General features: G+C 40.3%; 2 protein-coding genes across 6 annotated transcripts; both read left to right on the forward strand.

Moving 5' to 3' along the window:
* The first annotated feature begins 3,082 nt into the window (after nucleotides 1-3,082).
* LOC139539905 (aspartate aminotransferase, mitochondrial-like) lies at nucleotides 3,083-11,766 on the forward strand. The gene is made up of 10 exons (XM_071343287.1): nucleotides 3,083-3,289; nucleotides 4,148-4,304; nucleotides 4,481-4,609; nucleotides 4,715-4,774; nucleotides 4,887-5,048; nucleotides 5,177-5,281; nucleotides 9,918-10,068; nucleotides 10,184-10,349; nucleotides 10,441-10,591; nucleotides 10,788-11,766. Exons 1-10 carry the CDS (start codon nucleotides 3,210-3,212, stop codon nucleotides 10,908-10,910), a joined length of 1,284 nt encoding a protein of 427 aa, XP_071199388.1. The 5' UTR covers nucleotides 3,083-3,209; the 3' UTR covers nucleotides 10,911-11,766.
* Nucleotides 11,767-14,332: 2,566 nt separating this feature from the next.
* LOC139539906 (synaptotagmin 1-like) lies at nucleotides 14,333-23,103 on the forward strand. Of its 5 annotated transcripts, none has more exons than XM_071343289.1 (7): nucleotides 14,333-15,932; nucleotides 18,912-19,101; nucleotides 19,310-19,389; nucleotides 19,643-20,044; nucleotides 20,116-20,235; nucleotides 21,647-21,758; nucleotides 21,869-23,103. In XM_071343289.1, exons 2-7 carry the CDS (start codon nucleotides 18,933-18,935, stop codon nucleotides 22,177-22,179), a joined length of 1,194 nt encoding a protein of 397 aa, XP_071199390.1. In that variant the 5' UTR covers nucleotides 14,333-15,932; nucleotides 18,912-18,932; the 3' UTR covers nucleotides 22,180-23,103. The 5 variants fall into 5 exon arrangements, with proteins under 5 accessions (XP_071199390.1, XP_071199393.1, XP_071199389.1 ...); XM_071343292.1 differs by having other exon boundaries at nucleotides 18,955-19,101; XM_071343288.1 differs by lacking the exon at nucleotides 14,333-15,932 and adding an exon at nucleotides 17,802-18,364.
* The last annotated feature ends 4,848 nt before the right edge of the window (nucleotides 23,104-27,951 follow it).

Genomic DNA, 27,951 nt, shown 5'->3' on the forward strand with positions numbered 1-27,951 from the left:
ATTAAATAATATATATTACGATTAAGATTCTCTCTGTTTTTTCTTATCTTACACACACCTTACACCTTACACCTCCTTGTGCTTAGGATTTACATAAAAAATATCTGGTACTCCGGTTGTTAAAAATGTTGATAATCCATTTAATTGAATATTGACTTTGAAAAAAAGTGTTTATGTTAGCATAAATTAGTATTAATAAAGATTAAGTTGGTGTATGAGTAGCAAATAAAGAGAGCCCTGTCATTACCAGATATCAGGGAGGTACTGCAACCACACACAGAAACACTCACACATTTTTTATAATTACAAGAGAATACCTAGCCTGGTTGCAGTCTCTGTTCAGGTATTACGTTCCACCCCTTGCCACTCCGGTTTTTGGCAAATGACAGGAGTGGCAAGGAGTGGAATGTTAGCTAAAAAGACTGGTAACCAGACAAGAGAATACTTGTATAAATTCCTAAATTTCCTCTATCGGTATTTCTGAAGCACGACTTCATATTTCTAGTAAAAATCCCCTCTAATTGTGTGCAGATGCTTTTAAAACAAGTTCAATAATTCAGCAGTTAAACTTCCCTCTCTCACAGCAGAGCTTGTGGAAATTCCTATCAATTAATAATCACTATTTAAATATTTAATTGAAAGCCATGTTTTGCAGAAAAAGACTGGCTTTTTTATCCAATGTGCAATGCACAAAGATGAGCATTTGCATTATGTTGTAGTCATTTCTATGAGATGCTTATTAACAGACCATATTAGTATACTGTATATTTTTTAGTCAGAGTGCTACCTCAATTTACTATCTGCATGGGCACCTCCCATCAAGGTCTCCTTTGGAAAGAGGTATTCCAAATTCATGATGACCAGGTTTATCTCCATATAGGTTTCACATGTAAGGATGTCAATGAAAAGAGTGAACAAAAGCAACAATCTATGATACAATATTATTGTACGCTATTATTGTATGCTATTACTGTATGTTAAAATATCCTTAAGATTCACATAGCCGTGTTTTAGCTTTGTTGAATCTGCAATCACCATCCTGATCTTAACTAATAACTGATATTATGACTAGATATCAGACACACGGAGAGGAGAACAAGAGAGAACAGTTTCATACATGATGATACCTTTCATTATTTAAACATATATTGTATGAAAGGAAACTTGGTGTTTTATTGATGTACTCTTTAAATATAGCTCCAGTGAATTAAATAACTCATCGAATGGATGTCCCTGCCTAGATTCCCTACAGTATATCCACTGAGTACCACACACACAAACACCAATACACACTCTGGTGACTAAGACATAAATACTGAACCTATTTGCAAATTAACCTTTTTACTGTACAATATACTACAAAATAATTTATATCTGCATAAGGGGCTGCTGAGTGGAGAACGGCTCATAGTAATGGCTGGAATGGAGTCAATGGAATGGTATAAAACACATGGAAACCATGTGTTTGTGTTCGATACCATTCCATTTATGCCATTCCAGCCATTAATATGGGCCCGTCCTCACCTTATTAAGGTGCCACCGGCCGCCTGTGATCTACACATGGATGGTCCTGTGAGTAAAACAAACAAGTTTGAAAATCTTAATCTCAAGATGGTTTAAATAATGAAATATGTGCATATGTACAGGGAAGGGGCAAGCTGATAGACAGATGCAGGCAATGCCCAATTAAAACAAACCATATTGGGAACATTTTGAGGCCTGGCCCATTTCCAGTGATAATCACTGAACCGGCACAGGACAACTAACAAACGGTAAATTAAGTCAATAATGTTATCTAACACTGACAACATGCCATCAGCACATGACATAGGCATTTCGAAGCATCCCACTGCATCGTTGATAATTTCACACAGGCAAACCAGTCTTTATCCTAAGGGACTATCCTCCCACAAACCCATAATGCAATGTAATACATTTGCTATGGACTTAGGCCTGTGCCCACAACCCCACAGGAGTGGACCCTCGGCCAACACATAGCTTCTTGTGTGGTGAGATACAAGATACAAAATAATAATGGTGCCGTACAAAGGCAACAAGGGAATCCAATAATATAACAGGAGTAGTCTATATTCTCTCAACTTCGATTATGTTTACACATTCATTGATTGTGGTATCAGAGCTTTTCCACTGCTATACTTACTAAAATCCATTCCATTTTCCACACAGATTGTAGATGACAATATTAAAATGGCCTTTCCAACAGACTTGCTGTTTCAATCAGAGAGGAGAGGCAGACTAATATAGAAGCAGACAGGAGAGGAAGTCGTGTGGGTGATGGTAAGCTAGAAATACAAGATGGGCGAAGAAAGGGAGAGGCTTCTCGGAGATAGAGGTACACTTACTCTTGCTTCACTAACCCTAACTCACACCTCACTTTTGCTATACACAGCGGAATGCACTTAGTCCTTCCTGCATGAAAATGCTATCTGCAATGTCATCACTCAGTCATAGAAAAAGCCCACCGAACATCTCTCCCTTGAATTGAGGGGATCTCTACATTTATTGCATTTACAAACATTCCCACACATCTATTTCACAGTTATAAACGATGGACTAATATTGCATCTAATATTCTAGATCATAAGGATACATTTTTTTGTAAAATGGAGTGATAAAGCACTGAAAGACACTGTGCAATGACAGGACATGGTAAGCTACAGTAATCATTTGCATTGCTTTGTTAGAAACCTTATTTTTCAATGGTAACACTTTCAGTGAATGCAACCAACAAATAAAGGTTTCCAGGTAAGGCTGTGCATGCTTGATTGCCGTTGGGGCTGTGCTCTGTATAACCTAATCGATCTTTGAATGTGAGATATTTAATGACAATAAAGAGCTGATTATCAACTTATTTAAGATGTCAACATTTAAAGTAAGTACACTGGGTGGGCTAATAAATACAATAGCATTACAAACCCGTATGGGCTGTGAAATCTTCTGTATGGAGACCTTGTATTTGATAAACTACTATGGGGTTGTATTGCCACCAAGTGGGCAATAATATGTATCACATGCTACTCCCAAACCTACAGGGCACTCAAAAAGACTGAACTCTTCTTCGTGGCGGTTCAACAGCGCCACGAAGAAGAGTTCAGTCTTCTGTGCAGCAATTGACAGCAGAGCTACGTAGTACAGTGTGTGGGAACTCAGGAGACGGTCTTCCGTGCGTGTTGTGTTGAGTACCAGCAATGGCCCTGTTGAAATCTAGCAAGATCATTTCTACCGTCTGGGTACACCCTCCATTGGGTGTGCGCTCCATTCGTGCCAGGTAAAATGTGCTCCGAGAGTACAGCTTTATTGACTAGCTAGCACGTTAGCTGACAGCCTTAGACAAATAGTCAGTGCAGAGCTAGCTAGCAGACGAACGACCCTTTGTCTTTCCCCTCAAAGGGAGCAGGTTGCTTGCTAGCTATCTCAAGACAGATAGCATGTTCGCTAGCTGGTTTTCACAGCCATGTCCAGGTAATTAGCAAAGTAACGTTAGTTAACTGATTTCATAGGCCTTGTGTGGCTGGTTGGCTATTTGCAACCTCGCCACCAACCAAGGTTATTCAGTAGCTAGCTGGCAAGCTAACCTAACGTTACTAAACTAGGATCCAACGATGTGTTTTGGCAGCTAACTGGTAACCAGATAGCCACAGCTATAGTAGCTACATGCAGTTGGAGGAGTTGAAACAGCTTTAGCACTGTCAGAAATATTTGACTTTAATGTGTAGAAAACTAACAAGGTCACAAAACACTAACGAGCTAGCTGGGCATGTAGTGCTTTTCAAGCATGTTTCATTACTGTATTGCTGGTGACTAGCTGACCACTGAAAGAAAGGTAGGCCCATCAAATGAAGCCATTGATGCAATAAATGATGATGTAAGCCTATGACAGTCATCCTTGCAACATTAGTGGTTGGTTGTTGATGCTGCCACATCCAACATTCCTGTGTGTGAAAGCAGACTAGCTTAATCAACTTCAGACTGCTAGGGGATTACCACCACCTAATTTGGATCAAATCCTACTTAGTGCAAAGGTATCAGACTACTTAATCTGGTGTAAATTGAGTTGATGCAAGTCTGTGATTTACCCTTTCTATCTTCTACGGGATGGTTCAATCTCCCTCTCCAACTGTTTCAGTTCATGGTGGTCCGAGGTGCAGATGGGTCCCCCTGACCCCATCCTGGGGGTGTCAGAGGCCTACAAGCGTGACACCAACCCTAAGAAGATGAATCTGGGTGTAGGAGCATACCGTGATGACCAGGGCAAACCATATGTCCTCAGCTGTGTTCGCAAGGTGTGTTCAATCACTGCTTGATGATGATGATGACTCTCATTATAAACCTCATAACATGAGAAACAGCCAAATTTTATGAGACTATAAGTTAAAAAGACGTCAGCCTAGCTGCTTACAATCACTTTGACACAGAGAACAACAGACGTTGGCTTGACTTTTACCCTCTGTATTCTTAGGCTGAAGCTCAGATTGCTGCAAAGAAGCTGGACAAAGAATACCTGGCTATTGGTGGTCTGGGGGACTTTACCAAGGCATGCGCCAAGCTGGCTTTGGGAGACAACAATGAGGTTATCGAGAGTGGCAGGGTAAGTCGAGCCTTTCCTGGAACCTCAGACATCCTGATTCCACATTCTACAGCACAGCTTTAGAAGCCTTATTTTGACTGTGTGTTGTTTATTCCTTGTTCCCAGAACATCACTGTCCAAACTATTTCTGGAACTGGGTCCTTGAGAATCGGAGCCAACTTCCTGGTAAGAGCCCTGATCCTTTTGCTTTTTTACAGATCTAACCATCATCATGAATGCTAATGAATGAAAGTCTCTTCTTTTCCCCACTCTATTTGTTCCTGCACCCCTCCCTCAGTCCCGTTTCCATACAGAGGCCAGGGACGTGTACCTGCCCAAGCCCTCCTGGGGGAACCATACACCCATCTTCAGAGACGCTGGGATGCAACTGAAGGCATACACCTACTATGACCCAAAGACCTGTGGCTTTGACTTCCAGGGAGCCCTGAATGACATCTCTGTAAGACATGGCACAGAAGCCTAATCTTCCCCTACCAATGTGTACACATTGTACTCTTCCTATCAATGTGTACTCCAAGTAACTGCTGGATTATAGATAAACAAATGTTATTGTTTCCTCTTATTCAGAAAATTCCTGAGAAAAGTGTCATCATGCTTCATGCCTGTGCCCACAACCCCACAGGAGTGGACCCTCGGCCAGAGCAGTGGAAGGAGATTGCTAACCTGGTGAAGGTAAACACAACTGAATATAAAGTGATGTAGTAGGGTCGTTCCATGAAATGAGTGCCTTTTGCGTCCCTTTGATATTTTAGGTAGAAATTGTGCACAAATATAGACTTTGAAAAGCCTGTTATATTAAATGAAGTGCCCTTTTTAATATAGACAACATGAACACATTTTTAAATCAGATTTTTATATGAATATTGTCTTGCTAAAGTGCCAAAATTCAGAGTTTTGACATGTCCCTCTGTGACTTCTAGGAAGATTTTAACCCCAACATTTCATGTGATTTAATTTTAAGGTAAAATAAAAACCTGTCCCTAATTTTAAGGTCAACCCTGTTAAGTGAACTGAACTCTCCTTTTAATATGGTAAAACTATTCCTTTTTTAAAATTGTTTTAAAAGAAACTTGAACATCTGATAGTCAAATCATGGTGTAAAAGCAGGTGAGCTGGTTCTACACTTTTTGCCCATTTTCTGGTGTTTTGTGGTGGGAAACTGAACGGGTCGAGAATAACACATCAAACCTGTTACCCATAGATTAACAGGCTAGAAATGTTTTAACAATAATTTTTGGGCAATGAAGCTTGCATTCAATTGCCCCTCTGTTGCACACAACAAGTTTCCATTCCCCTTGTCACAAGAGGATTTATGGCTGATTTTAAGATGAAACGTCAACCCTGTTACAGTTTTAGGTGGTGGGCTGCTGAATTTGAGAGAACATTTGAGGCCCCTATCTTGGCGGTGTAGAATATTTAGCATTTTAAAATCCATTTCCTGCAATTCGACACATTTCTCCGTAGAGCGGCAATACTTCATTTTGCAGTTTTAAAGCTAATTTCCTGCAATTTTATGAATCTTTCCATGGCTATTGCTGTGTTCTTTTGCTTAAATATAAAACAAAATCAATACGGCTAACTTCATTGTTTTGGGAATTTTACATTCTCCCTGACTGTCTAGATTTTATTTTGGTGATTGTTAGTTCTCAAAGATTATATTATAAAAAAATATATAGGTCATTATCTTTTCTACATACTTTATATCTGGTTTTAGTCGTTTTAAGTTTACACTGAAATTCGTTTTTTTATTATGTTGAACACATGCTCTTTATGACAATGTTAAAATTAGGTGAAACAAATGTTGTTTTTTTCTACTACAAAAAATGTATTAAATTGGTGGAATGACCCAGTAGCCCTATGAAACCTAATTATCCACCAACCAGGCCAAAATACAGTGCCTTCAGATAGTATTCATACCCCTTGACTGAATCCAAATCTTGTTGTTAGACTGAATTTAAAATGGATTCTATATTTTACAAAAATCTCACCCATCTACATTCAATACCCCATAACGACGAAGTGAACACATTTTTTTAGAGATTTTAGCAAATTTATTGAAAATGAAATGCGTATATCTCATTTACATAATTATTCACACCTTGAGTCAATACATGTTAGAATCACCTTTGGCAGCGATCAGTGCTTTTTGAGGTCAGTTCGATAAAAATAAAAAATAAACACAGATTTCGGTTATTTAGGTTGAATGCTGTAACAACACAATTAATAAAACTCCCATGATGATAGTGACTGCTCTTTAATGCTTAACATATTTCAGTTGTTGTGTGTATTACATTTGTTTATTTATTTAATTCCAAGTCATCATCTCTATAGACCTGCTGCATATGCTGTCTGACAAAGTCGCTATTTTGTAGTTCTTCAAAGTAAATAAAGCATACTTTTATGACTGCTGAATACCAACTATCAATCACTTAGATCATGTATTTTCAGTTAGAGCAGGGTTCGCGCAAGTTGCTTGAGGTGCTTAAATGCCGGGCAAATGTAGATTCAACCCTGCCTGCGGGATCTAGATTTTTAAGAATGGTTTTGCCAGACCCACCCAGGGATGTAGTAGAGGGTAAATGCTGCTTACGCACCTTTTTATTTGTGAAATAGCATTTACTCGCCTTTTTTTATTGATCATTTACTCACTTATTGCGTTCCCAGCGTTGAGCAACGCTCAGAAGGCTTCTTGATCTGAGTTCTAATCGTGCCTACCTATGTGAACGAGTGGAATCATGAATGATTCATGTATGCTCGTTATGTTTCCTGCTCCCCCGGATTTGCCTTTTTAGCAGTGCATTCACTCACCACTCTGTCCGATGGGAAACTCCGCCCACGACAGAGGCCGAGAAGTGAAACGAACTACCTCAGCCCAGACCTACAGTGGCAAGTGGTAGAGAGACGCCGCCGACAGTGGTTTTTGTCGTTTTTTAAATTTTTTAAACATCCCTCGCCTCATGCCGTGTCAACAGACATCTCACAAAACAAAAAACCCCTCACTCTGAGAATGAGTGTACAACTGGTAAATAGTCGATGATATTTCAGTCCGATGTCTAGCTGGCTAGGTAGTATAAGGGGTCTGGCTGTTATCAAGTTAGCTAGCTATAACTAGCTGGCTAGAAGGATGAAGTTAGAAGCTAACGTTGAACTGAGCCTGACCTCAGCAGGAGCAGTTGACTGAAATTAAGCTAGCTATAATCAAAAGATGGGCTACTATAAATTCTCATAACAAAATACCTTTTCTTTACAGTGAGTAGTGAGACAGACAGTGGTGAGTCAGGCTGAAGGAGGCAAAAGAGATACACAGAGAGAGGAAACATTGAATCAAGCAGGGAGAGAGGTTAGTAGTACGATGGTTCCCCAACTCGGGGTCTGGGACCCATGTGTTGTCCCCTTAAATTTAAATAGTGTCCCCTGAGAGAATCTTTAATTTTATCAAACACAACATTTTTCTCTTCAAATGGGTATTGAATACAACATTCTATAGTTAACTAAGGTGGACCTAAAATGTAGTGAAATATTAAGACGATTTAAATATAAAGAAATGTAATATGTGCACAGAACAAAAATATAAACACAACAATTTCAAAGATTTTACTGAGTTACAGTTCATATAAGGAAATCGGTCAACATCATCAGTACTGACTTACCACTCATGTATCTAGTGAAACATATTGAATAGAACTTGTAAGGTAGTGATGAATAATAAATAGTAAGTTAGTGTTTTTTTTTCATGAGGTTGTGGCGATATACTGCCATCTTGTGGCGACTAGAAACAATTGCGTCTAGAAACATGCAAATTGATGGTCCTTGAAAATAAATATTAGTGCTTGAAAAGGTACTTGAAAGTCCTTGACTTGCCACTGTGTACAAACCCTGGTTAGCGATAGATTAGGAAAGCAACAGCTGCTCTCTCTATCCCCTCACGATTGTGCATTCTTCTGCCTCTTCCGTAGCAGGCATAAAAGAAACACAGACCGGACAAGTAGATGTGCAGTGGATTATGGTCATTGTAGTTAATTACCACGTTTTATACACTAAACCATAGAATATTGCCCTGTTGGAAACAACAACTCCCTACTACATCGCAGAGTTCAGGCTGGATCTGATTTATCTCTAGAGAAACTGCAATGTGCGCATTGAGCTCATAGGAAAAAAAACAGAACGAAATGGAGTTCAAATAATTTATCCGACATTTGGTCAATTAGTTGTTTAAAAACTAAAAAAATTACAGAAATGTAAATTGATTGCTCAGCACTAGCAGATTACAGCTGCGAGTCTCTAAGAGCTTTGCATACCTGAATTGTACAATATTTGCAAATTATTCTTTTAAAATTTCTGTCAAGTTGGTGGTTGATCATTGCTAGACAGACATTTTCAAGTCTTGCCATAGATTTGCAAGTAGATTTAAGTCAAAACTGTAACTATGGCACTCAGGAACATTCAATGTAATCTTGATAAGCAACTCTATTGTATATTTTGGCCATTATGTTTTGGGTTATTGTTCTGCTGAAAAGTGAATTTGTCTCCCAGTGTCTGTTGGAAAGCAGACAGACAGGTTTCCCTCTAGGATTTTGGCTGTGCTTAGCTCTATTCTGTTTCTTTTTATTTAAAAAAACTCTTGACAAGCATACCCATAACATGATGCAGCCACCACTATGCTTGAATATATGCGGAGTGGTAATCAGTGATGTGCTGTGTTTGGATTTGCCCCAAACATAACGCTTTGTATTCAGGACATAAAGTTAATTTGTTTGCCACATTTTTGCAGTTTTATTTTAGTCCCTTATTGCAAACAGGATGCATGTTTTGGAATGTTTTTATGTTGTATAGGCATCCTTCTTTTCACTATGTCATTTAGATTAGTATTTAGATTAGTATAGTAGTAAAAAAAAAATCTGTCGTTTTGCCCCTGAACAAGGCAGTTAACCCACTGTTCCTAGGCCGTCATTGAAAATAAGAATTTGTTCTTATCTGACTTGCCTAGTTAAATAAAGGTAAAATAAAAGAAATGTGGAGTAACTACAATGTTGTTGATCCATCCTTAGTGTTCTCCTGTCACAGCCATTAAACTCTAACTGTTCTAATGGCCTCTTGGTGAAATCCCTGAGTGGTGTCCTTCCTCTCCTTAGGAAGGACGCCTCTATCTTTGTAGTGACTGAGTGTATTGATACACCATCCAAAGTTTTTAATTAATAACTGCTCAAAGGGATATTCAAAGTCGTTTGTTTTCATTTTTAAAGTCCAGGGCTGTGAATACTTTCTGACGGTACTGTACATAACAAGTTCTCATGTTTTTCTCTTCCAGAAAAGGAACCTCCTAGTTTTCTTTGACATGGCCTACCAGGGCTTTGCCAGTGGTGATATTGACCGTGATGCCTGGGCTGTCCGTTATTTCATTGAGCAAGGCCACAACATTGTGCTCTCTCAGTCTTTTGCTAAGAACATGGGTCTCTATGGTGAGTTATGATAATTGCATTGGTCAAATTTGAGGATAATGTTTTTGGGAAAACAAAATACCATATTTATAAGCATAATCAACATGCCTTGTGTGGTGGTGTGTGATGTCTTCAGGTGAGCGTGTTGGGGGCTTCACTGTCGTGTGTAAGGATGCTGAGGAGGCCAAGCGTGTGGAGTCCCAGCTGAAGATCCTCATTCGGCCCATCTACTCCAACCCTCCCATGAACGGGGCACGCATCGCTGCCACCATCCTCAATACACCAGACCTGTACAAAGAGTGGTGAGTAAGTCATCCACGAAGTGTCGTATTTCAATTGTCCCATAGCCAACATGATACGGGCCCAGCTGAGTGACGGCTCTTCTCTCCCTAGGCTGGGGGAGGTGCATGGCATGGCTAACCGCATCATCACAATGAGGGAGCTGTTAGTGGCCAACCTGAAGAAGGAGGGCTCCACTCAGAACTGGCAGCACGTCATTGACCAGATTGGCATGTTCTGCTTCACAGGGCTGAAGCCTGAACAGGTAGAGTAACTGTGTGCTGAGACTCTACACTGTCTCATAATATAATATAGTATGTGATTTCCATTGGGTTACTTACTGGTAAGGAATCATTGGATTAAACATCGAACATGGCTATACTATAAGTATCTGTCTAGATATTAAATTGCTTAATATGCAGTTGATGAGTCGTAATGAGTAACTATTCCAACTTGTGCAGGTGGCGCGCCTCACAAAGGAGTTCTCCGTCTACATGACAAAGGATGGGCGTATCTCCATGGCTGGCGTCACCTCTGGCAATGTGGGTTACCTTGCACAAGGTATCCATGCAGTGACCAAGTGAGATGGCTAACCAGGAGTCACACCATCGTCACCACCAGAGGATAGAGGGGCGGTAGCTTCAGACAAGAAAAACAAAACAACTTTTATGTAAATTAACCCTCTCCTCTGCTTTCCTTTAGGGAAGACTCAAAAGTAATAAGATACCATAGGGTTACTTTATTTGGCATTTTCTGTTGGCATTGTCTAGATATTGTATGTTGGACTATCTGTGACTAGGTTTTTAATGTGCAGTTCCCTGAAAAAATATCCATGGAATTCTTGAATCTTTTTTTACCCTCCCTCAGACATGCATGCAGTGGTCATGAGCTCAAAATATCTTGTGTAAGTCATACTTGACAATGAAAACTAACAAGCACAATATCACTGTTTGGAATCACGTCTTATATTGCAGCATGTCCTCTCACTTGGCCTGAGCACACCCTGTCTCTAAGAACTGTGCTCAACTATTGGCTGTGATATGGAACACCAAAGTAATAATGGTTAAGACATTTTTCTAGAAAATTCTTTACTAAAGATACTGTCTCTTTAAGGTAATTGTATTGAAATGTGCGTCTCATTTATTAAGGATTCATTTACAAAACCTTTTTCAAAAAAGATGTCAGGTGCTACAAACCTTTGTTTCAACTTTAATGCCAGTGGAACCTTTTTAGGTGATGGTACTGGGGTCATGGCACTTGTCTTATGTGGGATGATATGTGCTGCATGGAGTCCCTGATTGTGATGATCAGCCAGCCACAATGTGTGCTAAGGATGTTATTTTGCTGTTGTAATGAAAGAGCACTGTCTTCCAATCAACAACTGCCACATCTCCCACTGATACTGTACCATTTAATTAAATAGATAATTTATATACACTACCATTCAAAAGTTTTTGTCCACTAAAATAACATCAAATTGATCTGACATACAATGTAGACATTGTTAGGGTTGTAAATGACTATTGTAGCTGGAACCGGCTGATCTGTAATGGGATATCTACATAGGCCCATTATCAGCAACCATCACTTCTGTGCTCCAATGGCACGTTGTGTTAGTTAATCCAAGTTTATCATTTTAAAAGGCTAGTTGATCATTAGAAAACCCTTTTGCAATTATGTTAGCACAGCTGAAAACTGTTGTTCTGATTTAAAGAAGTATTAAAACTGGCCTTTAGACTAGTTGAATATCTGGAGCATCAGCATTTGTGGGTTTGATTACAGGCTCAAAATGGCCGGAACAAAGACTTTCTTCTGAAACTCATCAGTCTATTATTGTTCTGAGAAGTGAAGGCTATTCCATGTGAGAAATTGCCAAGAAACTGAAGATCTGGTACCTCGCTGTGTACTACTCCCTTCACAGGAAAGCGCAAACTGGCTCAAACCGGAATAGAAACAGGAACGGGAGGCCCCGGTGCACAACTGAGCAAGAGGACAAGTACATTAGTGTCTAGTTTGAGAAACAGATGCCTCAAAAGTCCTCAACTGGCAGCTTCATTAAATAGTACTCACAAAACACCAGTCTCAACGTCAACAGTGAAGAGGTGACTCCGGGATGCAGCCCTTCTGTCCAGTGTTCTTTTAACCATCTTAAACTTTTATTTTTATTGGCCAGTCTGAGATATGGCTTTTTCTTTGCAACTCTGCCTAGAAGACCAGGATCCCAGAGTCGCCTCTTCACTGTTGACGTTGAGACTGGTGTTTTGCGAGTACTATTTAATGAAGCTGCTACTTGAGGACTTGTGAGGCATCTGTTTCTCAAACTAGACGCTAATGTACTTGTGCTCTTGCTCAGTTGTGCAAGAGGGCCTCCCATTCCTGTTTCTATTCTGGTTAGAGCCAGTCTGTGCTGTTGTGTAGGGCGTAGTACTCAGCGTTGTACGAGATCTTCAGTTTCTTGGTAATTTCTCGCATGGAATAGCCTTCATTTCTCAGAACAAGAATAGACTGACGAGTTTCAGAAGAAAGTTCTTTGTTTCTGGACATTTTGAGCCTGTAATTGAACCCACAAATGCTGATGCTCCAGATACTCAACTAGTCTAAAGAAGGCCAATTATATTGCTTCTTTAATGAGAACAACAGTTTTCAGCTGTGCGCACAATTGCAAAAGGGTTTTCTAATGATCAATTAGCCTTTTAAAATGATCAACTTGGATTAGCTAACAACGTGCCATTGGAACACAGGAGTGATGGTTGCTGATAATGGGCCTCTCTACGCCTATGTAGATATTCCATAAAAAATCTGCCGTTTCCAGCTACAAATGTCATTTTCAACATTAACAATGTCTACACTGTATTTCTGATCATTTTGATGTTATTTTAATGGACAAAAAACACGGCTTTTCTTTCAAAAACAAGGACATTTCTAAGTGACCCCAAATTTTTGAACAGTAGTGTGTGTAATATATGCTGTATACTGTATGAACTCTTAACTCTCAATTTCAGGAGCATGAAAGGTGTTTTGTTGCTTGCACATTGTCGTTTACTCCCATGCCTTCTGATTTTTTTGAACATCATTGAAAGTCAAATGTAATCCTTAAGATGCCCTCTGACTTTCAGTGGTGTACTGTACATCACAGGCTGCTGGTAGCACCTTAATTTGTGAGGGCGGGCTCAGTCATCACTAGAACGAAATAAATGGAATGGTATCGAATGCAGCAAACACATGTTTGATACCATTTCATTCACTTCATTCTAGCCATTATTAGGAGTCGTCCTCCCCTCAGCAGCCTCCTGTGGTGTATTTTTCTGAGGGGCCATGGAAAGCACAGTTCAGGTGCCCTGTAACACACTTTCCCTCAAAGCCAAGCACTGGTTTTTACTTTGTTGTGAAAGAACAAGATTAATGGTGGACTCCAATTTGTACATTATGGAATGCAGGGTCACAAATGTTCTAAAGCATGTCAGTAGAAGCTTTGAATTAGTTTTCAATCACCTGTTATGAGGTTCCAGGACTCTGACACCATGTGGTCTCAGGAGTTAGAATTGTTTTATTTTGCACATTAGGTGGAAGCATCTGTTCCAAATAGACACAGATTTTTAACTACTGTACTCCTGATCTTTTTCTGGCCAACATCACTATCCACATCTGTCATAGATTCATTAAACCGAAGTTCATTTGAATGGTACAAATCTGATCATCATGATTGTGCACTGTAATCTTCTGAGTTTCTCAGATTTCAGTAATGTCAGACCAGTGTAAGTTCTCTGTAAAATAAAGATGGTTGCACAGTTTGTGTGAATGTCAGATTCTTCATTTTCAGCAATGATTCAAGCACAGTGAACTGTATTAGTGAGAAGGTAAACTTGTCTTACCATAGTCGGGCAGGCAGAAGGTAAAGGATAAGGCCTAATACTTTTTTTGCTAAAGGATTACACACTTTAGGCTACATTTTATTTTCCATTATGTGCTATGTTGGCCTACTATCTATGTTGGCCTACTGGTTATTGCGCCCTCTTCCTTTAATTAGGTGACTAGGCTAAACCACTGAAGTAAATCGTTGTGTACTGTAGAGTCAGTAGTCACTACAGTGCATACAGTCCTGCCAAAATATCTAATGGCTTTTCATAATAACCGTGAGTTACGCTTAATTTTTGGGGACGAACGTTAAAGGTGACAGGACCCAGGCGAGGCCTCGGTCTGCAAATAGTGGAATTCTGGCGATGTGAGCTCTGCTCCGGGTAAGATTATTGCCAGAAACCTAGCCCAAAGGCCGGAAGATGGCGAATGCATGCAGCTCATTATAAACACTTCTACACTTCCTGTGGACCAGTTCATACATGACACATTCTCCATTCAGGCTGCAAAGGCGTTGATTTCCTCCTTAGCTTGATTTAATGCAAGAAGGTGGAGAAGAAAACAGGAGAAATATGCTAACTTCTATATGAAACATGTTCCACCATTATGCTAGAAATAACAATAATGCAAATCACCTGTGTTGTCAGTAATTGGTGGATGTCTGGTTCATTTCTACACTATACCGGGAAGGAACTACCCAGATGATTTGGAAAATCACCATGGACGATTTTATAAAGTTGATGGTTATGCTTTGACTATGCAATGTTGAATATACTACCTAGATAGCAGTTTTACACTACAATTGCATCATGTAATGTTCTACACTGACCACAAATATAAACGCAACATGCAAAAATGTCCACGATTTGACTGAGTTACAGTTCATATAAGTAAATCAGTCAATTGAAATAAATTCATTAGGCCCCAATTAATGGATTCCACATGACTGGGTATACAGATATAGATTTGTTGGTCACAGATACCCCCAAAAAAACTGGTCTCAGAGCATTTCATATTCTGTATGTAAATCTTATGTTTAGTATGGAAATTATGGTGGATGGTTGGGTGTATAACGTGAACGTCTAGCAACCCAAAGGTTGCGAGTTTGAATCTCATCATGGACAATTTTAGCTAATTAGCTAATTTTGAACTACTTACTACTTTTTTGCTTGTTTGCAACTACTTGGCATGTTAGCTAACCCTTCCCCTAACCTCAACTATTTTAGCTAACCCTTCACCTTACTGTAACCTTAACCTTTTAACCTAACTCTTAAACGTAACCCTAACCCCTAGCTAGCTCGCTAACGTTAGCCACCTAGCTAGAATTCTTAACATATTGTAGCGACCCGCACAGACAGCTGTGTGTTATGTGTTAGGCTAGTAGGTGGTTGTGTTGTACTTACCAGTGCCCAGTGTTCGCGGGGTCCGACATGCCAAATCAACCTGCTATCTGCCAATCACGTGAATGCCTGGAATGTTCTGATGCCGGGCATCCTGGCGGTTGGTGGAGTGGCGTGGAGGGGGGTTGGGCAGGGGGATGGAGCATTGGAAGTTAAGACCAGGTTTAGCCTTTGTTCTCTCTCTTATGTCTGGCCTTCACAAGAGAAGGTCACTGTTGGCTTGTTGTTATCTTTCATTTATTTGGCGTGGGCTACGGCCAAACAGTAGCCTGTGTAAAGTTGGGTTAATAAACCGTCAATTCGTAAACTCAAGCCTCTGTCTGGACAATTGCTCCTTTATGATCTAGTCAGGTAATTACAATATCATACGTTTGCAAATTCGTAACATATTGTACATTTTGTAAATATGTAACATTTCATACGAATTATAATTCGTAACATATAATATGAAATGGGTTATGGACATCCACAAATTAATACATACCATATGAAACTAAACATATACTAAATGGAGTGTTTTGGATTTACATACAGAATAATACAAAATGCTCTGAGATCAGGTTGAAAAAAAAGGTAGGGGCGTGGATCAGAAAACCTGTCAGTATCATGCAGCGTGACACATCTCCTTCGCATAGAGTTGATCAGGCTCTTGATTATGGTCTGTGGAATGTTGTCCCATTCCTCTTCAATGGCTGTGCAAAGTTGTTGGATATTGGCGGGAACTGGAACACGTTGTCGTACACATTGATCCAGAGCATCCCAAACATGCTCAGTGGGTGACATGTCTGGTGAGTATGCAGGCCATGGAAGAACTGGGACATATACAGCTTCCAGGAATTGTGTACAGATCCTTGTGACATGGGGCCGTGCATTATCATGCTGAAACATGAGATGATGGCGGCGGATGAATGGCATAACAATGGGCCTCAGGATCTCGTCACTGTGTCCCTGTGCATTCAAATTGCCATTGATAAAATGCAATTGTGTTCATTGTCTGTAGCTTATGCCTGCCCATACCACAAGCCCACCTCCACCATGGGGCACTATATTCACAGCGTTGACATCAGCAAACCGCTTGCCCACACGACGCCATCTGCCCAGTACAGTTGAAACCGGGATTTCATCCGTGAAGAGCACACTTCTCCAGCGTGCCAGTGGCCATCCAAGGTGAGCATTTGCCCACTGAAGTCAGTTATGATGCTGAACTGCAGTCAGGTCAAGACCCTGGTGAGGACGACGAGCACGCAGATGTGCTTCCCTGAGGGGGTTTCTGACAGTTTGTGCAGAAATTCTTTGGTTGTGCAAACCCATCAGGTGTCAAGGTGGCTGATCGCAGATGATCCCACGAGTGAAGAAGCCGGATGTGGAGGTCCTGGACTGGCGTGGTTACACATGTTCTACAGTTCTGAGGCTTGTTGAACGTACTGACAAATTCTCTGAAACAACCTTGGAGGTGGCTTATGGTAGAGAAATGAACATTCAACATTCAGCTCTGGTGGACATTTCTGCAGTCATCATGCCAATTGCACGCTCCCTCAAAACTTGAGATATCTGTGGCATTGTGTTGTGTGACAAAACTGCACATTTTAGAGTGGCATTTTATTGTCCCCCGCACAAGGTGCACCTGTGTAATGATCATGCTGTTTAATCAGTTTCTTGATATGCCACTGTCAGGTGGATGGATTATCTTGGCAAAGGAGAAATGATCACTAACAGGAATGTAAACAAATTTGTGCACAAAATTTGATCGAAATAAGCTTTTTTGCATATGGAACATTTCTGGGATCTTTTATTTCAGCTCATGAAACATGGGACCAACACTTTACAGTCTGTGTTTTTGTTCAGTATATAAGCTTAATTTGCTGTAACACTGATACTGTATGCCTAACCTATGTTATTAAAAATAGACAAGTTAATTGTACTATAGGCCTATGTGCAACAGGTTGAAGTGGCAAGTAATAAAATAGTTGACATTCTGTTTTTCTTTGAGAAAGCTGTTCTTATTTGTATTTGTATTTATTATGGATCCCTCTTCCTGGGGTCCAAACACATTAAGGCACTTACATTACATATAAAACAAAAGATAAAGCTTTGGATAAGTAACTTCCCATGTGACTTCTTTGTAATCCACAAACTAAGAGGATATTCAATTATAATATTTTATTTCTGAGCAGTGAATGATCCGGTTCTTCTTTATGTCATTATATAGAAATAAAAATAACATAATATCCCATGTGTTATCCCATATGACGCATAGTGGGAGTTTTTCTGATGTTAGATAAATCTGAAATACAAGTTGTGCACAAAAGTGTTTAGAAAATGAGGAACAAGGAAGTGGATATGATAAAAACACTTTTTCATCCATATGTTAAGAATGCTTTTGTTTGCTCTTTAGTTATCCAAACACTATTAGGTGAATGCTGAAATAATTCAAGCCTGTTTTATTTTATTTGCACTATCTTATCATTCATCTGGCAGCTATTTGGGTACTGCATGTGATAAACCTTATCTAGCAGTGGCTTTGCAAATAGTGCTGGTGGAACAATGAGTCAGAGAGTAATGTGAAACCGTCTATCTACAAATGTCAAGGCTGCTTGTGGAGAAAGTACAATAAGACGAGGCAGTCTTGAAACTTCCTTAGAAACTAATCAGACCTGTTAAACCAGGTGGTGAATAGGCAGGTACTGATAGGATCAGTAAGTCATTTTGCCAGAGGATGAATGTATGGTAATGTAAACACAGGTGACAGTGAATGGAGAGGGACAGACAGATGATGTCATAAGGTATTAAGTCTTATTACTTCACACATATCACATTGTGTTTAGTCTTTTACCATAACTGTAGCTCTATCAGATGATGTTTGCCAGTGTCACTGTATATTTGTATCTGCCAATTCTAAATGAATGGACAGAATAGAGTGATTAAGGATATAGGGTGACTTTATTGATATATACAGTGCTTGTATGTTATGTGTAATACTGTAACATGTTATTGGGGAGCCAGATGATATGATAGATATCTTTAGTTTACTTATCTGATATAATTTCCTTGTTATGACAGAGTTGTTATACAGCAACACTAACAAAAAAAATGTATCTCTAAAATGTAAATGTGCATTAATAATATGAACCTATGATGGGTCGAACATGAAAATATTCAAGTCACATTCCATAGAGGAGACTGGTCTAAAGTTTGTTACTGGATCTCATGAATGTTGTTTGACCATTGAGAATTGCACTAATTTTGCATATACTGTAGGACACCAGGGTAAATATATGATTTGAATAGAACATTACAAGTGCTGAAATGATATGGCATCCTGCTCTGCAGGGTTTTAGATGGCAGAGAGACATGAGTTTCCTTCCCACTGTAGACCTGTCTATTGGGGACCTACGCATGCCCTTCAATGAAGAGGTCAAGTACTGTATCCTGGGAATCTCTGTAACCCTCTTCCTGATTGCTATGGGCATTCTGGTGTGGCAATTATACCGCTACTGCTCACAGGCTTCAAAGGAACCTGGTAAGTTAACTAAAATGAATCTAAGTTATCAGTTGGTTGTTGGTCAAACCATATATGGGTCAAGCACCAATGTACAGTAGAACTGGATGGAATAATAATTAAAGTACTGAACATTCTTTACTGCAAATTCTTATATCTTTGGGATAAGACTTTGGCTCATGAACAGGAGACAAGTTGTTATGCTGCTTTAATTCTCTATTCAATGCAGTGGATGACTTACTTTCATCTGATGGCAAGCCAGCAAAGACAGGAGATCTCTACACGGAAACCCAGAGGCCTAATTTTAAGGTTAAAGCAGTCTATTACTTGTAACTATTAATTCCTTTGGTTACTTGCAAGGAACGCTCTCCCATTTTGTCTTATGTCTACACTGAAATATGGAGCAACAAGCTTCTACTATGATGAATAGCTAACATTCTGTGTGTATCTTTGCAGTCGTGCTGTTCTTGAATGCACATAAATCAAACAGAGGGCTTATGTCAGTGAGCTGTGGTTTAGAGAACGCACTGAAATAGACAGTATGACCATATCTGTTCCCCAGGTAGAGAAGCTCCATGAAGAGGCACGGAGGTTGAGCCGTTGCCTGTCCATGGGCAGCCATGTGGAGCTGCCCGGCCTGGGGAACCAGCTGGTGGAGGAGGTGAAGGGCTCCCTGCGCTTCTCCCTCTACTATGACCAGCTGCAGTCCAGACTGGTGGTCACCGTCCTGGAGGCCCGGGGCCTGCCGGTCAGGGACTTCAGCCGCAGTGTGGACCCCTTTGTGAGGGTTCGGCTGCTATGGGCCAGGCATGATAAGGAGGAGCAGTCCTCTCCTTCACTGCAGTGTGTGCTATATGAATGGCAGTCCCGTATGGTGAAGGACAGCAGCAGCCCTACGTTTGGGGACCAGTTCTCCTGCTCTATGGAGGAGGAGGATGTCCCTCACACCACCGTCAGGTTTGAGGTACATAACGTAGTGTTACATTGATTAGATAATTGAATCAGATAACCAAAATATTTTCCTATTTTCTGCAGGTCAGAGACTTTGATAAGTTCTCCAGGCATGGGTTCTTGGGAGAGGTCAGAGTTTCTCTGTGTGATATGAAAATCTCATACCCTCTTGAAGTACTGGAGGATCTACAGACACCACAAAAGGTGGATGATACACTCTATCTGGACCTACACTCCGCTACGTATTTATTTGGACAGTGAAGCTAAAACATTGATTTTGGCTTTATACTCCAGCATTTTGGATTTGAGATCAAATGTTTTACATGAGGCGACAGCTCAGAATGTCATCTTCTATTTGAAGGTATTTTCATACATACGTTTTACCGTTTAGAAATGAAAGCACTTTGTGTCTAGTCCCCCAATTTGAAGTATTTGGACAAATTCACTTATAGTGTGTTATATATATTTGTTATTTTTTTAACACATCCACTCTTTGGAGGACACTTATCTTTTTTTTTATTTTTTTACAGCTTTTCTGCTACATACACAGTACCATTCAAAGGTTTGGACACACCTACTCATTCAAGGGTTTTTCTTAATTTGTTTTATTATTTTCTACATTGTAGAATAATAGTGAAGACATCAAAACTATGAAATAATACATATGTAATCATGTAGTAACCAGATAAGTGTTAAACAAATCAACATGTATTTTTGTTGAACACTTTTTGGGTTACTACATGATTCCATATGTGTTATTTCATAGTTTTGATGTCTTCACTATTATTCTATAATGTAGAAAATAGTAAAAATAAAGAAAAACCCTTGAATGAGTAGGTGTGTCCAAACTTTTGACTGGTAAGAGTGCAAGCTGTCATCAAGGCAAAGGGTGGCTACTTTGAAGAATCTAAAATCTAAAATATATTTTGATTTGTTTAACACTTTTTTGGTTACCACATGATTCCATATGTGTTATTTCATAGTTATTCTACAATGTAGAAAATAGTAAAAATAAAGAAAAACCCTTGAATGAGTAGGTGTTCTAAAACTTTTGACCGGCAGTGTATTATATTCTTATTTACAATAAAAGTGACTCCAAAATGATGCAATAAATTATTTAGCATTCATTTATATTGGGCAAAACATAATCCGAAACACAAACAACAAAAAAACTGCAAATGCATCTAACAAGTTTGTAGAGTCACACGTGTGATGTAGTCATTGTGTGCTAGGAATTTGGGACCAAATACTAAACTTTGACTAAATTGAATACACTGTAAGTGAATTGTTCCAAATACTTATGACACCTTCAGATGGGGGGACTAGATACATAAAGTGCTTTCATTTCTAAACGGTACAACTGATATGTATACAGAAACTCTCAAATTAAATGTGACATTCTGTACTGTCACCTCATGACTTGCCTAGTTAAATAAAGGTTGAATAAATAAAAAATATAAAACATTTGATCTCAAATCCAAAATGCTTGAGTATAGAGCCAAATTCTAACTTTTAGCTTCACTGTCCGAATAAATACACAGGGGAGTGTATGTCCAAATTATATCAAACCTGTCTGTGTACTGTGACTTTAGTAATACAGTTTTACAATTTCCAGGACATGGTTGGAGAGGTGCTTCTCTCTCTAAAGTACCTCCACACCCTCCAGAGACTGGAGGTGGGTCTGCTGAAGATCAGGGCACTGCCTCAGCAAAGTAAAAAAGACAAAGGTAAATGGCACTTTTCTGGTGTGATAAACTCATTACTGAGCAGACGTTGCATACTGTTGCGTTGTAGATACAGGTAGGATTGTTTAAAACAGTTAGTTTCATTTCTCTAGTTCGGTTGTATGCCAGGATCAGTGTCCTCTGCAACCAGTTCAAGCTGCGGCACCAGAAGTCCACTGCTAAGACCCTGTGTGAAGTGACCGTCTTCAACGAAGTCATGATGTTCACCTTGCCAGGCCCACAGATCAGGGCGTGCTGCATTGTGGTCTCTGTGTACGAGATCCATGCAGCCAGGAAGTCATCCAAACGCCTGGTTGGCCAGGTCACCTTTGGAAAGGGTAAGAGGTCAGAGGAGGAACACTGGTGTTTGATGATGCGATCAATTTGTCAGCCAATAGCAAAGTGGCATCCGTTGTTGATCTGAGGTCAGCCAGGCCCCCTACTTTGACTATGTTCTTGTAATGTACAGTTGATGGTTTTCACAAAATCTAAGATGAAACCTCATACTCTTCCATGTATAGTCACTATGCAGGACAAGCAAATAGAAAGAGTGGCAACTTACAAGAACTTGGTTTCTTGATAGATGAGTGTCTCACCTTTAAACCCCAAGTCGAAGGTCTTGTGAAAAAGCTTAGGCTCAAATTTAGTTTTTATTTTCATAATAAGTCATGTTTTTATTTTGAAGTGCGAAAGAGGCTTGTTTCTGATACTTTTGTCCCTGTAATTGATTATGGTGATATCTTGTACATGTATGCCCCTGTGGAGTCATTATGTATGCTGGACACTGTGTACAATGGGGCGCTGAGGTTTATTACTGACTCCAAAGCTCTCACACATCACTGTATCCTCTATATGAGAGTGGGCTGGCCTTCATTAGCTCTTTCGGAGATTACATCATTGGTAATTTATTTATTTATAAGGCCATATTGAAACAGCTCCCATTTCTGTCCAACAAACAAATGAAAACTATCGCCTGTGCTCACTTGACTGTGTTTTGGTGATTGTGCCTAAGGCCCGTACGGAGAAAAACATTCCAGTTCCAAATTAAAGGAGCTTGTCCCTTTATATTAGTTCAAAGCTAGGTTAACACTATAATGGGAAATTATGGAAAGTGGGGGGCTGTCAATATTTTGACTCCTAGTTGCACCACACTTTCCCAAATCATCTTGCTGTTCAGTGTGTAAATTGGTGTTTTTTAAACTGTAGTTCGTGTTTTACGTTGTAAACGTGTCTGCAACTTTGTGTGCTGCTATTTTGGCCATGTCTCTCTTGTAAAAGAGTTTGGTCATCTCAATGAGACCGAACTGGTAAAATAAAGGTAAAATAAAAAATGGAAATGTGTGGAGGACCAGGTTTACTAATATTTCGTTTTTCAAGCTATTTCTCAAAATTGATATCACCTCTCTGTGAAGTATAGACTATGCTTTACTATTATACTATACTGAAATTATGTGGATAAATCATAAGTTCCAGCTGCTCACCTGATATGAGCAGTGCCTGATCACCTGTGAATATTAAACACTATATATACAAAAGTATGTGGACACCCCTTCAAATTAGTGGTTTCGGCTATTTCAGCCAGACCCGTTCATGACAGGTGTATAAAATTGAGCACACACCCATGCAATCTCCATAGACAAACATTGACTGTATAATGGCCTTACTGCTCAGTGGCTTCAGTGTGGCACTGTTATAGGATGGCACCTTTCCAACAAGTCATTTAATCAAATTTCTGCCCTGCTAGAGCTGCCCCGGTCAACTGCAGGTGCTGTTATTGTGAAGAGGAAACATCTGGGAGAAACAACGGCTCAGCCGCAAAGCAGTAGGACACACAAGCTCACAGAATGGGACCACCGAGTGCTGATGCGCTTAGTGAGTAAAAATCGTCTCTCCTCGGTTGCAACACTCACTACCGAGTTCCAAACTGCCTCTGGAAGCAACTTCAACACAAGAACTGTTCGTCGGGAGCTTCATGAAATGGGTTTCCATGGCCGAGCAGCCGCACACAAGCCTAAGATAACCATGTGCTATGCCAAGCGTCGGCTGGAGGGATGTAAAGCTCGTCGCCTTTGGACTCAGGAGCATTGGAACCATGTTCTCGAGTGATTAATCACACTTCACCATCTGGCAGTCCGACGGATTAATTTAGGTTTGGCGGATGCCAGGAGCACACTACCTACCCCAATGCATAGTGCCAACTATAAAGTTTGGTGGAGTAGTAATAATGGTCTAGGGCTGTTTTTCATGGTTCGGGCTAGGCCCCTTAGTTCCATTGAAGGGAAACATTACCACTACAGCATGCAAAGAAATTCTAGATGATTCTGTCCTTCCAACTTTGTGGCAACAGTTTGGGGAAGGCCCTTCCTTGTTTCAGCATGACAATGCCCCCGTGCACAAAGCGAGGTCCATATAGAAATGGTTTGTCGAGATCGGTGTGGAAGAACTTGACTGGCCTGCACAGAGCCCTAACCTCAACCAAATCAAATACCTTTGGGATGAATTGGAATACAGGCCTAATCACCCAACATCAGTGCCCGACCTCACTAATGCTCTTGTGGCTGAATAGAAGCAAGTCCCCGCATCTGGTGGAAAGCCTTCCCAGAAGAGTGGAGGCTGTTATAGCAGCAAAGGGGGGGACCAATTCCACATTAATGAAGAGCACAAAGATTCTTAACTTATGGTAATTGTTGCATGTCAGCATCACTAGAACCTTGAAGATATCTATGTTTAGTTAAAACACACACATATTTATAGTCTCAGCGCTGAAGTTGGACTCCCACAAGCAGTTTAGGTATGTTCATTCTGGTCTAGCGTGTACCTTTGTTGACCACATGAGGGTGCTCTGCTGTAACTTGTTAGTAGTGATGAGCTTTCCGACTATTTTCGGTGTCCAAAAAGTCCAAAAAGTCTCGGAATGCCCGTCGACCAGATTGACGCGCTGTCCCCACTATTTAATCATTTTGTAACTTATCTGCAGAAAAACGTTATTTTAAGCTCTACGAGCAGGGGTAGCAGTGTGCCATTTAGGGAGCCAACTGAACGGCTCTTATACCATTCAAAAAGAGCCATTTGTTCGACCCATGACTACTTATTGGTAATGCTGCTTTCAAGACAACTTGGAACTCGGAGAAAAAAAACTCAAATTCTGACGTCAGTGATTTTCAGATCAGCAAGTCGGAGCTCTAGAAATTGGCCCGAGTATATATATATTTTTTAAATGTATTTATTTTTATTTAACTAGGCAAGTCAGTTAAGAACAAATTCTTATTTACAATGACGGCCTACCAAAAGGCAAAAGACCTCCTGCGGGGACGGGGACTGGGATTAAAAAATAACAAATAAATAACATAAATATAGGACAAAACACACATCATGACAAGAGAGACAACACTATATAAAGAGAGACCCAAGACAACATAGCAAGGCAGCAACACCTGACAACACAGCATGGTAGCAACACATGGTAGCAGCACAAAACATGGTAAAAACATTGGGCACAGACAACAGCACAAAGGGCAAGAAGGTAGAGACAACAATACATCACGACTAGGAATACCGAAATGGGTGATTTCCGAGTTCCCAGTTGTTTAGGATGCGGCATAAAGGCCACACAAGCCTCGTGTCACAAGACAAGGGGCTGTTCTTTTGCACGACGCAACGCAGAGTTACAGTCATTAGCCGTAGTATATTGGCCATATACCACAAAGTGCCTTATTGCTATTATGAACTGGATACCAACGTAATTAAAGCAGTAAAGAGATTGTTTTGTCATACCTGTAGTATACGGTCTGATATACCACGGCTTTCAGCCAATCAGCATTCAGGGCTCAAACCACCCAGTTTATAATCATTCATATATACTGTAGCTCAATGGTTCTATTACTGTACTTTCCCCAGTTTAGCAGCTACTGTACATCATGATACATTATTTATTATCTAATCAGTTCTGTCCATACATTTGTCTATAATGATAGACATAACTGTCAACAAGACTCCCATGCCAGACTATACAGTTATGACAGTAGTCTGAGGATATGCAATATTCATAGACATGTCTGGCTTTGCGAGATCAGTCATCAAATAGTCTATCATGCAGTGTTTGTCCTTGATGTGGCTGTCCTGCAACAATCATCTGAGGAAAAACTGAAATGTGTCAGCTGAGTCAAACCCCAACCTTACTCAAGACTAGAGAATGAAAAGCGAAGAAGAACAATCCGAACAGAAGAGAGTTCTTTGAGTTCAGACTGCAACTCCAAAACATGTGCATCCCCAATCACAAAATGAAACACCACAAAACTTCTCTCAACACTGTGAGCTGCTGATGTGAGATTAGTAGCCAGCTTGCATCTCACCCTTTCAAGGCCATTCCCAGGCAGTGCTAACCCCTTCTCCAGGGCAATGTGCTGTTAGCTGGCTCATACCCCCCTGCCCACTATCTCCTAATTTGTCTGTCCGTGAACAGAGGCATGAGAAAATAAACCCAGAGACCTTGAGATGTAAGGGGCTTACTGCCATGCCTTTAGAGCGGTGGCAGTCTGCCTGCAATTACTGTCCACACTCTTCATGTTGTACAGCTGTTAGAGAGGGGAGATTCTGTCCAGTCTACTGAGGGGTTTACACAGTGAATGCACAGTATGAACACAGCCATAATGCTCTTTAAGTGGTCATGCAGCTTTCAATTTCATAGTTCCCTTCTGTTGGAACTATGAAAGGGGCTTACTGCCATGCCTTTAGAGGGGCTGCAGTCTGCCTGCAATTACTGTCCACTCAATGTCGTACAGCTGTTAGGGAGGGGAAATTCTGTCCAGTCTACCAAGGGGCTTACACACTATGAACACAGCCATAATACTCTAAGTGGTCCTGCAGCTTTCAATTTCATAGTTCCCTTCTGTTTGAACAATGAAAAGTTGCTCTCATCACGTTCGATTGATTCAGACTGTAGTAAGGTGCAGTTCCAAAATATCGGTATCAAAATAGTACAGTTACGTCAGTCATTAGCTCCTCTGCCATTTCATTTATTGCCCAGTGTGAAATTAGACGTAAACATTTAGCCACCGTGGTTTACCGCTCTCCTAAACCTCCTGGGATCTCCCACACAGTGAATACAGCTGAGAACTTCTTCACCTGTGGCGTCATCTCTCATTTATAGAAACGTAAACTGTGTAGAAAAAAACCATACATACTATTCTAAATAAAGGTCATAACAGGGGGTGTAATTTGAAGTTGTATCAGTCAAAGATGTGTATTTTAGAGCTTGGCTTTGAAATGCGAGTATGGGATGTCCTGGTTAGAAACCGAACAGTTTTATTTGCTGCAAGCCACAGCAGAACTTGATACTGTATACAGGACTTTCAGGATATACTGTAGGTCAGGCATCACTAATGGGTGAGCAGTCAGCACACTTTACTGTAGACCATTACATAAGTGACATGCAGCCAATCTGCCTAAGAGAAAAAAGTAAATTCCATGAGGTTTACGCTTCCTATACATATTCCAAGCTGTATCACATCCGGTCGTGATTCGGAGTCCCATAGGGCGGCGCACAACTGGCCGTCATTATAGGATTTTTTCTTAATTGACTTGCCTAGTTAAATAGAAAATATATTCCCACTCAATTGGCTCTGATGAAGTCAATAGAGTAGAATGTTGGGTTACATAGGAAAAGGTTGTGGAAGTTTCTTTTTTTGTTGTTTCAGAGCTAAGCTGTTTGAATTTACCATGTAGGATCATCCATTCTTAGTTATTTTATTTTATTTCTGAAACTAACAAACATGACACAACAGGTGGGATATGAGCATTTCTTCTTTGTCAGAAGAAAAGACAATTACTCAAATAGTGACATCGAGTGTGGCACCATTGAAGTTGTGTGAAGTTCGTGTTGCGGGCATCTGACCTCACAGCACAGGAAATCCTAACAAAGCAGAGAGGTCTCTTACTCGTCAGCCCCTCCTTTGACAAAATTCCACACTCCATCTCCCACATTCTTCCCTTGGGTAAAGTCTAGAAGTTTCCAAGCCCCTGACAGACAGACCTCAAGTTCCTGTGAGGACTACACGTCAGTCCTCATTCTCACTGTTGTCCTGTCTGCTCTTGTTTTTCCTCCCAGTTGAATTACAATTCACACACATTTGCATCTTTGAGTCAGTGTTAGAGACAAGCCAAAGACCCACCTCACCCACAATAAAAGCTGTCTTTG

This window comes from Salvelinus alpinus, chromosome 15, assembly GCF_045679555.1.
Source record: "Salvelinus alpinus chromosome 15, SLU_Salpinus.1, whole genome shotgun sequence".
Taxonomy (NCBI): domain Eukaryota; kingdom Metazoa; phylum Chordata; class Actinopteri; order Salmoniformes; family Salmonidae; genus Salvelinus; species Salvelinus alpinus.